This window comes from Scyliorhinus torazame, chromosome 5 (genome assembly GCF_047496885.1).
Source record: "Scyliorhinus torazame isolate Kashiwa2021f chromosome 5, sScyTor2.1, whole genome shotgun sequence".
Classification (NCBI taxonomy): Eukaryota; Metazoa; Chordata; class Chondrichthyes; order Carcharhiniformes; family Scyliorhinidae; genus Scyliorhinus; species Scyliorhinus torazame.
In genome coordinates, this window is record NC_092711.1 from 83639654 (window position 1) to 83653446 (window position 13793).

Consider the following 13793-nt stretch of genomic DNA (forward strand, 5'->3'; position numbering starts at 1 on the left):
GTGAAGTGGATTTAAGGACTCTGCAAAGTACTACAAATTGGTTAAATGAGTGGGCAAAAAACTGATAAAGCTGGAGCATAACTTAAGAAAATGTCGATTGTCCACTTTGTCAGGAAGTATTAAATAAAACAATATTATTTAAATGGAGAGAGATTGCAGAACTCTGAGTTACAGAGGGATCGGGAGTGCCTGATCCCAAGTTAGTCTGCAGGTACAGCCAGTGATTAGGAAGGTCAATGGAATATTATTGTTATTGCAAAGGAAATCTAATATAAATGTAGGGATGTTTTGCTGCAGTTGTATAGAGTCAAAAGAGGTTTACAGCATGAAAACAGGCCCTTCGGCCCAACTTGTCCATGCCGCCCAGTGTTTACCACTGAGTTAGTCCCAATTGCCTGATTTGGCCCATATCCCTCTATACCCAGCATTCCCGCCTCTACTACTGCCTCTGGCAGCTCATTCCAGATACTCGCCACCCTCTGTGTGAAAAACATTTCCCCTCTGGCCCCTTTTATATCTCTCCCCTCTTACCTTAAACCTATGCCCTCTAGTTTTATACTCCCTTACATTTGGGAAAAGATGTTGACTATCTACCTCACTTATGCCCCTCATTATTTTACAGACCTCTATAAGATCACGCCTACTCTCCAGGGCAATAAGTCCTGGTTGCATCCGAGTAAATCTTTTCTGCACTCATTCTAGTTGAATTATATCCTTTCCATAATAGGACCAGAACTGTACACAGTGCTCCAAGTGTCGCCTTACTAATGTCTTGTACAACTTCAGCAAGACGTCCCAACTCCTGTATTCAATGTTCTGCCCAATGAAACCAAATATGCCGAATGCCTTCTTCACCACCCTGTCCACCTGTGACTCCACTTTCAAGGAGCTATGAACCTGTACTCCTAGATCTCTTTGTTCTATAACTCTCCCCAACTCCCTCCCATTCACTGAGTAGGTCCTGCCCCGATTCGATCGATCAACCAAAATGTCTCACCTCACATTTATCTAAATTAAACTCCCATCTGCCGTTCATTGGCCCAATTGATCAAGTTCCGTTGCAATCCTAGATAACCTTCTCTGGTCATTCTGCCACCAACCTTGGTACCATTTGCAAACTTACTAACCATGCCTCCTACATTCTCATCCAAATCATTAATATAAATAACAAATAACAGTGGACCCAGCACTGATCCCTGAGGCACACCGCTGGTCACAGGCCTCCAGTTTGAAAAAAAGTCCTCTACAACCACCCTTTGTCTTCTGTCGCCAAGCCAATTTTGTAGCCAATTGGCTACCTCACCCTGAATCCCGTGAGATTTAACCTTGTGGAACAACCTACCATGCAGTACCTTGACAAAGGCTTTGCTAAAGTCCATGTCAACATCGTCGACAGCACTGCCCTCATCTACCTTGTTGGTTCCCCCTTTAAAAAAACTCAACCAAATTTGTGAGACATCATTTTCCACTCAGAAAGCCATGTTAACTATCCCTGATCAGTCCTTGCCTCTCTAAATGCCAGTAGATCCTGTCTCTCAGAATACCTTCTCACAACTTACTCACCACGGATGCTAGGCTCACCGGTCTGTAGTTCTCAGACTTTTCCCTCTGGCCTTTGTTAAACAAAGGCACAACATTTGTTACCCTCCAATCTTCAGGCACCTCACCTGTGGCTGTCGACAATTCAAATATCTCTGCTAGGGGACCCGCAATTTCACCCCTAACCTCCCACACGTCCTGGGATACATTTCATCAGTTTCCGGGGATTTATCTATCTGGATGCGCTTTAAGCTTGATCTAACCCCATTCCCCCACTCCACTTTGTGGGTAATCTGCAATCCCAAAACCAAATTTTAACAGTCCCAGCTTGCCATACCTTCCATACTGTCTCTCCTAGCCTTTGCATCCAGGGATGGTTTGATAACCTGCCTGTGTATCTGCACCTGGCAGTGTTTGATGATCGAGAGGAACTGGAGCTTTACTCTGTATCTAACCCTGTGTTGTACCTGTCCTGGGAGTGGTTGATTGGAGAGGCAGCTTTACTCTGTATCTAACCCTGTACTGTACCTGTCCTGGAAGTGTTTGATGGGGTCAGTGTATAAGGAGATTTCTTCTGAATCTAACCCCGTGCTGCACCTGGCCTGGGAGTGTTTGATGGCGACAGTGCAGAGGAGAATATACGTTGTATCTGATCTTGTGCTATACTTGGGCAGCACGGTAGCATTGTGGATAGCACAATTGCTTCAAAGTTCCAGGGTCCCAGGTTTGATTCCGGCTTGGGACAGTCTGTGCGGAGTCTGCACATCCTCCCCATGTGTGCGTGGGTTTCCTCTGGGTGCTCCGGTTTCCTCCCACAGTCCAAAGATGTGCAGGTTAGGTGGATTGGCCATGATAAATTGCCCTTAGTGTCCAAAATTGCCCTTGTGTTGGGTGGGGTTACTGGGTTATGGGGATAGGGTGGAGGTGTTGACCTTGGGTCGGGTGCTCTTTCCAAGAGCCGGTGCAGACTCGATGGGCCGAATGGCCTCCTTCTGCACTGTAAATTCTATGATACCTATTATGGGAGTGTTTGATGGGGACAGCATCGAGGGAGATTTACTCTGTATCTAACACCATTTTGTATCAGCCTTGGGAGTGTTTCATGGGGCAATGTAGAGGGAGCTGTGCTGCAACGGATTGGAGAATGGTTCAAGCTGGCACTTGGTACTCAGATTTTCCAGTAGACACCCTTCGCTTTAAAAATAACATTTCATTCAGAGATCAGAGAAACCATCACCGGTTCCTCCACTGTTTCTCCCCCCCGCACCCCCCCCCCCCCCCTCCCCCCCTCCCCTCACTGCAGACAGCTCACCGTGGAAACACTGATAAAACATTCCTTCCCTGCAGATAGGTCACTGTAGAAACGCTGATAAGACATTCCTTCACTGCAGACAGGTCACCTTGGAAACGCTGATAAGACATTCCTTCACTGCAGACAGGTCACCGTGGAAACGCTGATAAGACATTCCATTCCACAGAATCGACTCATTGGAAACTCTAATCAGATTGGGGAGAGGACAGAGTTTGTCTGTTATTAACCTCAACATAAACTTAAACCAGAGTGAATAATGGAACAGAGTAAATTCTAATGTGTGATGTTTATAGCTACAGTAATGGAATGATCAGAAATAATAGAATCAACAGGCAGGGTAGTTTAGGGAAAATGAGGAAATTACTGAAGAAACGTAACTGCTGGGAACCAGAGAATGTGTCCTTGTAAACCACAGATTAGAGAAATTCCTGCTGTCTTATCCTCACTTGCTGCATGAACTGTGTTCCGTACTGGCCACCAAACCTCAGGAAAGATACATTGCACTTGGTAACAGTCCAGCACAGATTGACCATGAATAAGTGAGGCTGGTTAGCTGAGTGAATCCCTTCCCACACACGGAGAACATTAACGGTCACTCCTCAGTGTGAACAGGTCGGTGAATCTCCAGGTCTGATTAAATCTATTCCACAATCCCCAGATTTCCAAGATTTCTCCCCAGCGTGACTTCATATCGTTCGAAAGGTCAGATCATCGGCTAAAACATCATCTACATTCAGAACACGTGAACTGTTTCTCCCCACATTGAACAGGGCTCTATTGCTTCTATGGTTAAAGGCTGACGGTGTTCATGGCCATGGAGGGATTTGACAACACAAATGCAAATTTTATAATGGAGGCTTTGCTTAATCAGACCCAATGTAGGTCAGTGAGCACAGCGGTGATGGTGAACAGGACTTGTTGTGAGAAAATACACGGCCAGCAGAGTTTTGGATAAGCTCACGTTTCCATGTGGGGTGAATATGAGAGGCTGGACAGGAATGTATTCGAATCACCAAGTCTAAAGGTAACAGGGGCATGGATGAGGTTTCAGCAGCAGTTGGGGTGGGGTTGGAGACAGGTGACATTATGGAGACTGAAATATCTGGTATTAGTGGTGGTGTGGATTTGGGGTCAGAAACTCATCTTGGGGTCAGATCTGACACGGAGATTGTGCAGAGTGTGGTTCAGCCTCAGACAGTTCCCAGGGAGAGGGATGGACTCGGGAGTTAGGGAACGGAATTTCTAATGGTGACTGAAGACAATGGCTTTGGTCTTCCAAATCTTTAATTGGAGGAAATTTCTGCTCATCCAGTACCGGATGTGGGATAAGCAGTTTGATCATTTAGTAACAAGTGGAGGAATGGAGAGGGATGGTAGAGCTGGGTGTTGTCAGTGTACATGTGAAAACTAACACTTTTGGATGATGTCACCTCGTGGCAGCATTTAAACGGTCTCGCGTCAGTGTGAACTCTTTGATGGGACACCTGATCCCGAGAACTTCTTGCATTTAAAAGGTCTCTCATTGTGAATCTGCTGGTGTGTCAGCAGTTGGGATGAATGAGTGAATCCCTTCCCACACTCGGGCAGGTAAAAGGCCTTTCCCCAGTGTGAACTCGCTGGTGCATCAACAGGCTGTATGACTGAGTGAATCCACGTCCACACTCGGGGCAGGTGAAAGGCTTCTCCCCAATATGAATGCGTTGATGGGTTGCCAGGTCAGATGGGTAAATGAACGCTTTGCCGCAGTTCCCACATTTCCATGGTTTCTCCCTACTGTGACTGTGTTTGTGTAGTGACAGACCAGATGATCGGCTGAAGCTTCGTCCACACACAAAACACGTGTACGGTTTCTCTCCACTGTGAACTGTGCTTTTTCCTTCCATGTTCAAAATCTGATGATATTCAGATTGTGATCAGTTACACGACTGTCAGATTTTGATGTGGTGCTTGGTTGCAGTTTTTCCAATTGCACATCCTTCCCTGCTAATACCCTATGAAATTGATTTAAAACAGTAAAAAGGGAGTGAGAAAGATCCCACAAAAACACAAAGGCAGGTTGTGAAATTGAGCTAAATGAATCTGGTAACTTGTGGGGCCGGCACTAGGAAAAAGTGACCACGGAAACTGTTGAACCTTTCGTGAAAAGTGAACCAGTTTGTTAATGCCCTTCAGGGAAGGGAACCTGCCACCCGTCCTGAGACTACACAAAACTTGGGCCTCTGCAAGAACACAAGAAATAGGAGCAGAAGTAGAACATTCGGCCCGTCGAACCTGCTCTGCCATTGAACACGATTGTGGTTGATCTCAGTCTTCAATTCCTCTTTCCCGTTAGCTCTCTGCGTCCATTAACTTGCTGAGAGACCAAAAATCTCACCATCTCAGCCTTCAATATATTCAATTATGGTCACAGTAACTTCATTGCAGTGTTAATGTAAGCCTACAATAATGATTATTGTTTTTATCATCCACAACTCTCTGGGCTAGAGAATTTTATGTGAGAAACAGTGTGAGAGAGAAAGAGAGTTAGTGGGAGAGAGAGAGAGAATCAAAAAGGTTGATGGAAGGGAGAGTGAGAACGGAGTGAGGGTAACGGGAAGCAATGGACCAACAACTGAATCACAATTTGACAAAATCTCCTGAACCCTTAACCTCCACCACCTGGATGGAGCAGGACAGCAGATGTATGTGAACATCACCACCTGCAAGTTCCTTTCCAAGACACACACTGTCCGATCTTGTCCAACATCCAGTGCTGGATGAGCAGAACTTTCCTCCATTTAAATATTGAGAAGACTGAATCCATTCCCTTCCTGTCCCCTCTACAAACTTCACTCCCTTGTCACCAATTCCATCCCTGTCAAATGTCTGAGGCTGAAGCAGACTGTTCACAACCATGGTGAAATATTTCACCCCCAGATGAGTTCTTGACCACAGATCCACACCATCACCAAGATTGCCGATTTCCACCTCAGGAACACAGCTCGACTCCACCTTAGTCTCTGTTCATCTGCTGCAGAAACCATCATCCATTCTTCTGTTACCTCTCAAACAAATTATTCCAACGCACTCGCAGCCGGGCTCCAACATTAAACAACCCCCTCCATCCCATCCAAAGCTCTGCTACCCATGTGCTTACTCACACCAGCCCCTGTGCCCACTGATCTACAAACGCTTCCTTTTAAAAGGCACAAAAAGTTTAAATTTTTCATTGTTTACTCCATGGTAATGATCACCCTGATCACTGTAATCTCCTCCACACACACACCCTTTGAGATCTCTGCACTCATTTAATTCGAGCCACTTGAGCATTCCTGATTTTAATCTCTTCACCATTACTGTGTTCCCAAGGCCTCAATTTCCTCCTTAAAACTCTCCGACTCACTTTCCTCCGTTAAGATTCTCCTTAAAATCTAATATCTCCTCATGTGGCTCAGTGTCAATTGTTATTTTGTCACGTTTCTCTGAAAGTCTTCAAAGTTTTATTTCGTTCAAGTCACAATATAAATTCGAATTATTGTCACTGCCCTGGACAAATATTCTGCCCCATAAATAGGAATTTGTAACTCAGAGTGAAGCAGTTTGCTGGACATTCTGTCATGAAGAAACGTTTCAAAAATGTTGCCCCCAACAATGATGGCCACTGAGCCTGCCCTCTGCTGCCCAATAAAGATGGTGGGTCCGCATGCGCACTGCTGCTGGTGATCCAAAGAAGGATGCCGAGGGCGCATGCGGACTACTGCTAGTGCGCCAAAGAAGGATGCCGAGGGCGCATGCGCACTACTGCTAGTGATCCAAAGGATGCCAAGGGCGCATACCCACTGCTGCCACGAAACGAATATTGAGATGGCGCATGCGCACGTCTGCCAGAGCCAAATAAAGATGGCGTTAGCTTAATCTTGTCTGTAACAAAGCTGCAGCTCGCGCTCAGATCCCCAGGTACCGGTAGGTTATTTTTCCGGATTTTTGGTCTATATAACATGTACACGAAGCGTGCCTAACGACCCTCCTGATTCATCTCTCTCTCCGTCCCGCCATTCCCACCTTCACGGATTGTGGATCCGAGATAGAACGTTTTGCTGCCTCGCCATTAATCACATTGCGCATGCTTCACTCAGCCCAGTCCCGCCTCATCATTCGCGCTGATTGGTTGGAGGACCAGTCGCTCCCGACCGGTCCTCCGGATCTGTCCACTCTTCGCCTATTGGTTCGGTGCTGCCGTCAATCACTCCGCGCGTTGTGATGTGTCAGGTGAGAGGTCAGTGTCGGGGAGGGGAACGGACGGACGGTGTTTACAAACAACAGAGCGGCCCCAGAGCCGAACAATGAACATTCTCCCCTCACTGTCCACCGCTTCCGGCTTCTCTGCACAAACAACCTCACAGAGACCAGGGGGAGACACTGACCCAGTGACCATGTCACTGCATTAGAGGAAAAGACTAATGTAACCCCTCCTGTTCAAAAAGGCAGAAAGTAGGAAAATAGTTAGTTTAATGCCTGTTGTTGGGAAACTGCTGGAATCCTCACATCCTCTTAAAAGTACCTGGATGAAGACTGGCAGGTCATAACATTCAGGGCTATGGGCCAAGTGCTGGCAAATGGGATTAGGTAGGTGGGTCAGATTTTGATGTGTTGATGCAAACTCGATGGATCAAAGTGCCTCTTCTGCACTTTTGCTGATAATACAAAGTTTGGTGGCATCGTAGACAGCATTGACAACATAACACTGTAAGAAGATAATGATAATATTAATAATAATTGCTTATTGTCACAAGTCGGCTTCAATGAAGTTACTGTGAAAAGCCCCTAGTCACCACATTCCGGCGGCTGTTCGGGGAGGCCGCTGCAGGAATTGAACCTGCGCTGCTGGCATTGTTCTGCATTACAAGCCAGCTATTTAGCCCACTGTGCTAAACCAGCCCCGATTGACAGATATTGACAGACAAGGTGAATGGCCAAGATTGTGGCAATGTAAACAAGTGTGAGGTTATCTGTTTTGAACCAAAAAAGGTTAGAGCTGAGTACTTTTTAAATGGTAAGAGGTTAAATACAGTGGGTGCCCAAAGAGACTTGGGGTTCATGGATAGAATCTACAGCACACAAACAGGCCCTTCGGCCGAAACTGGTCCATGCTAACCAAAAGGTCCATCTAAGCTAACCCAATATCCCTCTGAACCTTTCCTATCCATGTATCTGTCCAAATGCCTTTTCAATGTTGCCAATGCCCCTGCCTCAACCACTTCCTCCGGCAGCTCATTCCACATACGTACCACCCTCTGTGTAAAACCGTTGCTCCTTAGGTTCCCATTAATTCTTTCCCCTCTTAACTTAAACCAAAGTCCTTTAGTTCTCAATTCCCCAACCCTGAGAAAAAGACAGAGCATTCACCCTATCCATGCCTCTCATGATCTTATACATCTCAATAAGATCACCCCTCAGTCTCCTACGCTCCAAAGAAACAGGTCCTGGCCTGTCCAATCTCTCCCTGTAACTCAGTCCCTTGAGTCCTGGCAATATCCTTGTAAATCTCTTCTGCACTCTCTCCAGTTTAATAACATCTTTCCTATAGCAAAGCAACCAAAACTGAACACAATACTCCAGGTGCGACCTCACCAACGTCCTGTACAACTGCAACATAACTTCCCAACTTCTATACTCAATGCCCTGACTGATGAAGGCCAAAAGCCTTCTTCACTGCCCTATACACCTGTGACTCCACCTTTAGAGAACCGTGCATCTGAACTCCAAGGTCCCTCTGTTCCATGGTATTCCCTCAGGCCCTACCATTCAATGTGAAAGTCCTACCTTGATTTGACTTTCCGAAATGCAACTCCTCACACTTACTGTATTGAACTCCATTTGCCATTTCTTGGCCCACTTCCCCAGCAGATCAAGATCCAGCTGCAATTTTTAATAACCTTCCTCACTGTCTACAATATCACCTATTTTAGTGTCATCTGCAAACTTACTGATCAAGCCTTGTACTTTCTCATCCAAGTCATTGATATAGATAACATTCAGCAATCTCTTAGTTACAAATCTCCTGGTTACTTATCATAGATTATCATAGAATTTACAGTGCAGAAGGAGGCCATTCGGCCCATCGAGTCTGCACCGGCTCTTGGAAAGAGCACCCTACCCAAGGTCAACACCGCCACCCTATCCCCATAACCCAGTAACCCCACCCAACACTAAGGGCAATTTTGGACACTAAGGGCAATTTATCATGGCCAATCCACCTAACCAGCACATCTTTGGACTGTGGGAGGAAACCGGAGCACCCGGAGGAAACCCACGCACACACGGGGAGGATGTGCAGACTCCGCACAGACAGTGACCCAAGCTGGAATCGAACCTGGGACCCTGGAGCTGTGAAGCAATTGTGCTATCCACAAGGCTACCGTGCTGCCCCAAGTTACTAATCTAGCTATCTCCTAGTTACTAATCTAGCTACAACCCGACTTAGTTAATTACTCTAATGTCACGTTTCAGTTTTTGCCCAGAGTCCAGATACCCAACAGGTAAGTTATTTATACTTACTGATGGCAGCAGGGTGGCGCAGTGAGTAGCACTGCTGCCTCACGGTGCTGAGGTCCCAGATTCGATCCCGGCTCTGGCTCACTGTCCATGTGAAGTTTGCACATTCTCCCCGTGTTTGTGTGGGTTTTGCCCCCACAACCCAAAAGGATGTGCAGGATTGGCCACGCTAAATTGCCATTTAATTGGAAAAATGAATTGGGTACTCTAAATTTGAAAAAAAAAATTTATAGTTACTATTCCAAAGCTCCACCTCTCTGATTCGCACCAACTCCGCTCCCTGCCGACTAGGCCATGAATCCCTGAGGTAAGTTATTTATATTTACTGTTCCGAAGCTAATCCTCCCCGGATTCACATCAACTCTGCTCCCTGCCGACTAGGCCATTAATCCCCGAGGTTATTTATACTGACTGTTTCGAAGCTGCTCCTCCCCGGATTCGTACCAACTCCGCTCCCTGCCGGCTAGGCCGTGAATCCCTGAGGTAAGTTATTTATATTTCCTGTTCTGAAGCTCCTCCTCCCTGGATTCGCCCCAACTCCGCTCTCTGCCGGCTAGGCCGTGAATCCCTGAGGTAAGTTATTTATATTTACTGTTCCAAAGCTCCTCTCCCCGAGTTCACACCAACTCCGCTCCCTGCGTTGGCGAGGTTCATAGCTGGGTGGCTGGAAAACCATTAGGACAGTAACTGTCCTGTAAGGTAATTAATCCTTTTGCTTCCCATTTGGCCGAGGAAGGCAGTGTGTCACAAGGATGGATGTGTTGACCGATTAATAGCTGGAGGATGGGGGCAGGTCATGTGATCAAACCTCCAGGAATACATTCAATCAAGTTGATGAGGAGAGAATGTTGTGAATTTTTATCCTAAACTGACAGTGAGGTTTCTGTAAATTGACAGGATAATGGAAGTGGAGGTTGAACAGACTGGAAACGCAAACCAAACGTCACATCGCGATCTGACAGAATCACTCGATTCACCAGAACCTGAATTTCAGCAGCATCTGGGTGTGGAAGGTAAAAGGTTTGTCTGTTCTGTCTGTGAGGGAAGAGTTAAGGTCTCAGTGTGACTGGAAAAGCCCCGAGATTCACAAACCCTGGTTAGACCAAACCTGGAGAACTGTGTTCAGTTCTGGACAACAAACCTGAGGAAGGATAGAATGGCCTTGGAGGGAGTGTAGCACAGATTTACCTGAGTGATAACTGAATATCCCGGGGTTAAATTACAAAACTAGATTACACAAGAGTCAGAGACATGATGGCACAAGGAAGGGCATTCGGCCCATTGAGTCCATGCTAGCTCTCTGGAGCAATCCAGTCAGTGCCATTCTCCTGCTCTCTCCCTGTTTCCTCGCAGGTTATTTCCCCTCAGATGTCTATCCAATTTCCCGTTGAAATCAAATCATTCATTGTGTCTATTTTCAAACTCCCTCATAGGCAGGTCATTGCCGTTCGCTGTGTAAAAACATAAATCTCATATCACCTCATATCGCCTGTACCTTTGACATACAAACTCGGAACAGGCCACTCGGCCCCTCGAGCCTGCTCAGCATTCAATAAGATTGCGGCTGATCTCATTCTAACCTCAACTCCACATTCCTGCCTACCCCTGATGACCTTTCACCCCCTTGCTCATCAAGAATCTATCCAGCTCTGCCTTAAAAATATTCAAGGTCTCTGCTTCCACTGCCTTTTAAGGACGTGAGTTCCAAAGTCTTACAACCCTCAAGAGAATAAAAAATCCTCATCTCCATCTGAAATGGGTGACCCCTCACTTTGCAACAGTGACACCCTCGTTCTTGATTCTCCCACAAGAGGAAACATCCTCTCCACATCCACCCTGTCAAAACCCCTCAGGATCTTATATCGTTCAATCCAGGTTTTACCCAAAACTTTAAATCTGTGTCCCGGCTGCTTGTACGATCGGTGAATGAAAACAGTTTCTTTGTCCACCCGATGGAAATCTGGCATAATCTTGTGTCCCTGAATCAAATCTCCCCTCAACCTCCTTTGCTGGAACCATTCTGGTAAATCTCCTCTGCACCTTCTCAAGAACCTTCACATTCTTCCTGAAGAGTGGTGACCAGAGCTTTATAAAGATTCATAGAATAGAATTAGAACCATAGAATTCCATCAGTGCAGAAGGGGGCCATTCGAGTCTCCACTGATTCTCTGAAGGGTCATCCTGCCTCGGCCCACACCCCTGCCCTGTCCCTGTAACCCCATTGCCCCACCTAACCTGCACAACCCTGGACACGAAGGGGCAATTTATCAAGGCCAATCAACCTAACTTTCCCTTTGGACTTTTGGAGGAAACCTGAGCACCGGGTGGAAGCCCACACAGACACTGGGAGAAAGTACAAACTCCACACAGTCACCAAGGCCGGAATTGAACCCGGGTCCTTGGCGCTGTGAGGCAGCAGTGCTAATCACTGTGCCACAAGAAACATAGTTTTGGTAACAATATTACTGTTGATGAAGCTCAAGATCGAATTTGCTTTGCCAACTACTCTCTTGATATCCCTCTTCACCTCTTTCTCTCCTCCCAAAGAGGCCAGTTGGGTTTTTATGACAATGCAGTAGTTTTCATGGTCACTTTTTCCCAGTGCCGGCCCCACAAATGAACAGATTCATTCAGCTGAATTTCACAACCTGACTTTGTGTTTTTGTGGGTTCTCTCTCACTCCCTATTTTCTGTTTTCAATCCGTTTCACAGGGTGTGCGAAGGGGAGGCTTCAAAGTCCGGAAACTCAAACCAAACATCACATCAGGATCTGACAGAGTCCTCAATTTATCATTGCTGAATATCATCGGATTTTGAACATGGAAGGAAAAAGCATCATTCACAGTGGGGAGAAACCATACATGTGTTGTGTGTGTGGACGAGGATTCAGTCAATCATCAGGCTTCATGAAACACCAATGCAGTCACACTGAGAACAAATCCTGGAAATGTGCGCACTGTGGGAAAGGATTCACTTCCCCATCCAAGCTGGAAACTCATCGACGCAGCCACACTGGAGAGAGACCATTCACCTGTTCCAAGTGTGGGAAGGGATTCACTAAGTTATCCCACCTGCTGAGACACCAGCGAATTCACACTGGGGAGAGACCATTCACCTGCTGCAAGTGTGAGAAGGGATTCACTGACTCATCGGCCCTGCAGACACACCAGCGAATTCACACTGGGGAGAGACCATTCACCTGCTCCCAGTGTGGGAAGGGATTCACTCAGTCATCCAGTCTGTCCACACACCAGCGAGTTCACTCTAGGGAGAGACCATTCACCTGCTCAGAGTGTGGGAAAGGATTTAGTAATTTGTCCAACCTGCTGAGACACCAGCGAGTTCACACTGATGAGAGACCATTTCAATGTCCAGACTGCGGGAAGTGCTATAAAGGTTCTGGGGATCTGATGCGCCATCAACGTGTTCACACTGACGAGAGTCCGTTCAGGTGCTCTCACTGTGGGACTGGTTTCAGGCACTCATCTAACCTCACTGTACATCAGCGAATTCACACTGGGGAGAGGCCATACACCTGCTCCAAGTGTGGGAAGGGATTCACTCAGTCATCTGACCTGCAGAAGCACCAGCGAGTTCACACTGGGGCGAGGCCATTCACCTGCTCCGAGTGCGGGAAGGGATTCACTCTGTCATCCAACCTGCAGAAGCACCAGCGAGTTCACACTGGGGCGAGGCCATTCACCTGCTCCCAGTGTGGGAAGGGATTCACTCAGTCATCCCACCTGCTGAGTCACCAAATAGGCCATAAGTAACCACAGTGAATGGGTTTTGCTGTTAACTCACATTCAGGACTGAACCATGTTCATTTGGGTCTTTTCTGCTGATAACAAACTCCAGCCCATTTACAGGGGCTAATATTCTGGCTAAAAATCAAAATAAATTAAGTCTGTGTGAAATGCACAGTGTGTTGAAACTTTTTAATATCTCTGACACAAATTAGTTCCTTTTGAAGTCCTCTCGCTCTCCCCTGTCTCTTCCATCCTCATCTCCACCTGTGAGGAGCTCATGGAACTTCTTTGTGACTGAGATTGAGTGAATCCGATCAGCTGCCTCTGCTGCTTCCCTCATATTGGAGGGGAATTTCTGTGTTTTACAATGTATACCGAATTATAGAACAGTACAGCACAGAACAGGCCCTTCGGCCCTCAATGTTGTGCCGAGCTTTGTCCGAAACCAAGATCAAGCTATCCCACTCCCTGCCATTCTGGTGTGCTCCATGTGCCTATCCAATAACCGCTTGAAAGTTCCTAAAGTGTCCGACTCCACTGTCACAACAGGCAGTCCATTCCACACCCTAACCACTCTCTGATTAAAGAACCTACCTCGGACATCCCTCCTATACCTCCCACCACGAACCTTATAGTTATGCCCCCTTGTAACAGCTACA

The 13793-nt window shown here is 46.7% G+C and overlaps 1 protein-coding gene across 4 annotated transcripts; it reads left to right on the forward strand.

Annotated features, from left to right (window-relative positions):
* The first annotated feature begins 6681 nt into the window (after positions 1-6681).
* LOC140418700 (uncharacterized) lies at positions 6682-13302 on the forward strand. Of its 4 annotated transcripts, none has more exons than XM_072502274.1 (3): positions 6682-6793; positions 10283-10405; positions 12098-13302. In XM_072502274.1, exon 3 carries the CDS (start codon positions 12205-12207, stop codon positions 13156-13158), a length of 954 nt encoding a protein of 317 aa, XP_072358375.1. In that variant the 5' UTR covers positions 6682-6793; positions 10283-10405; positions 12098-12204; the 3' UTR covers positions 13159-13302. The 4 variants fall into 4 exon arrangements, with proteins under 4 accessions (XP_072358375.1, XP_072358374.1, XP_072358376.1 ...); XM_072502273.1 differs by having other exon boundaries at positions 10283-10398; XM_072502275.1 differs by having other exon boundaries at positions 6722-6787; positions 10283-10398.
* The last annotated feature ends 491 nt before the right edge of the window (positions 13303-13793 follow it).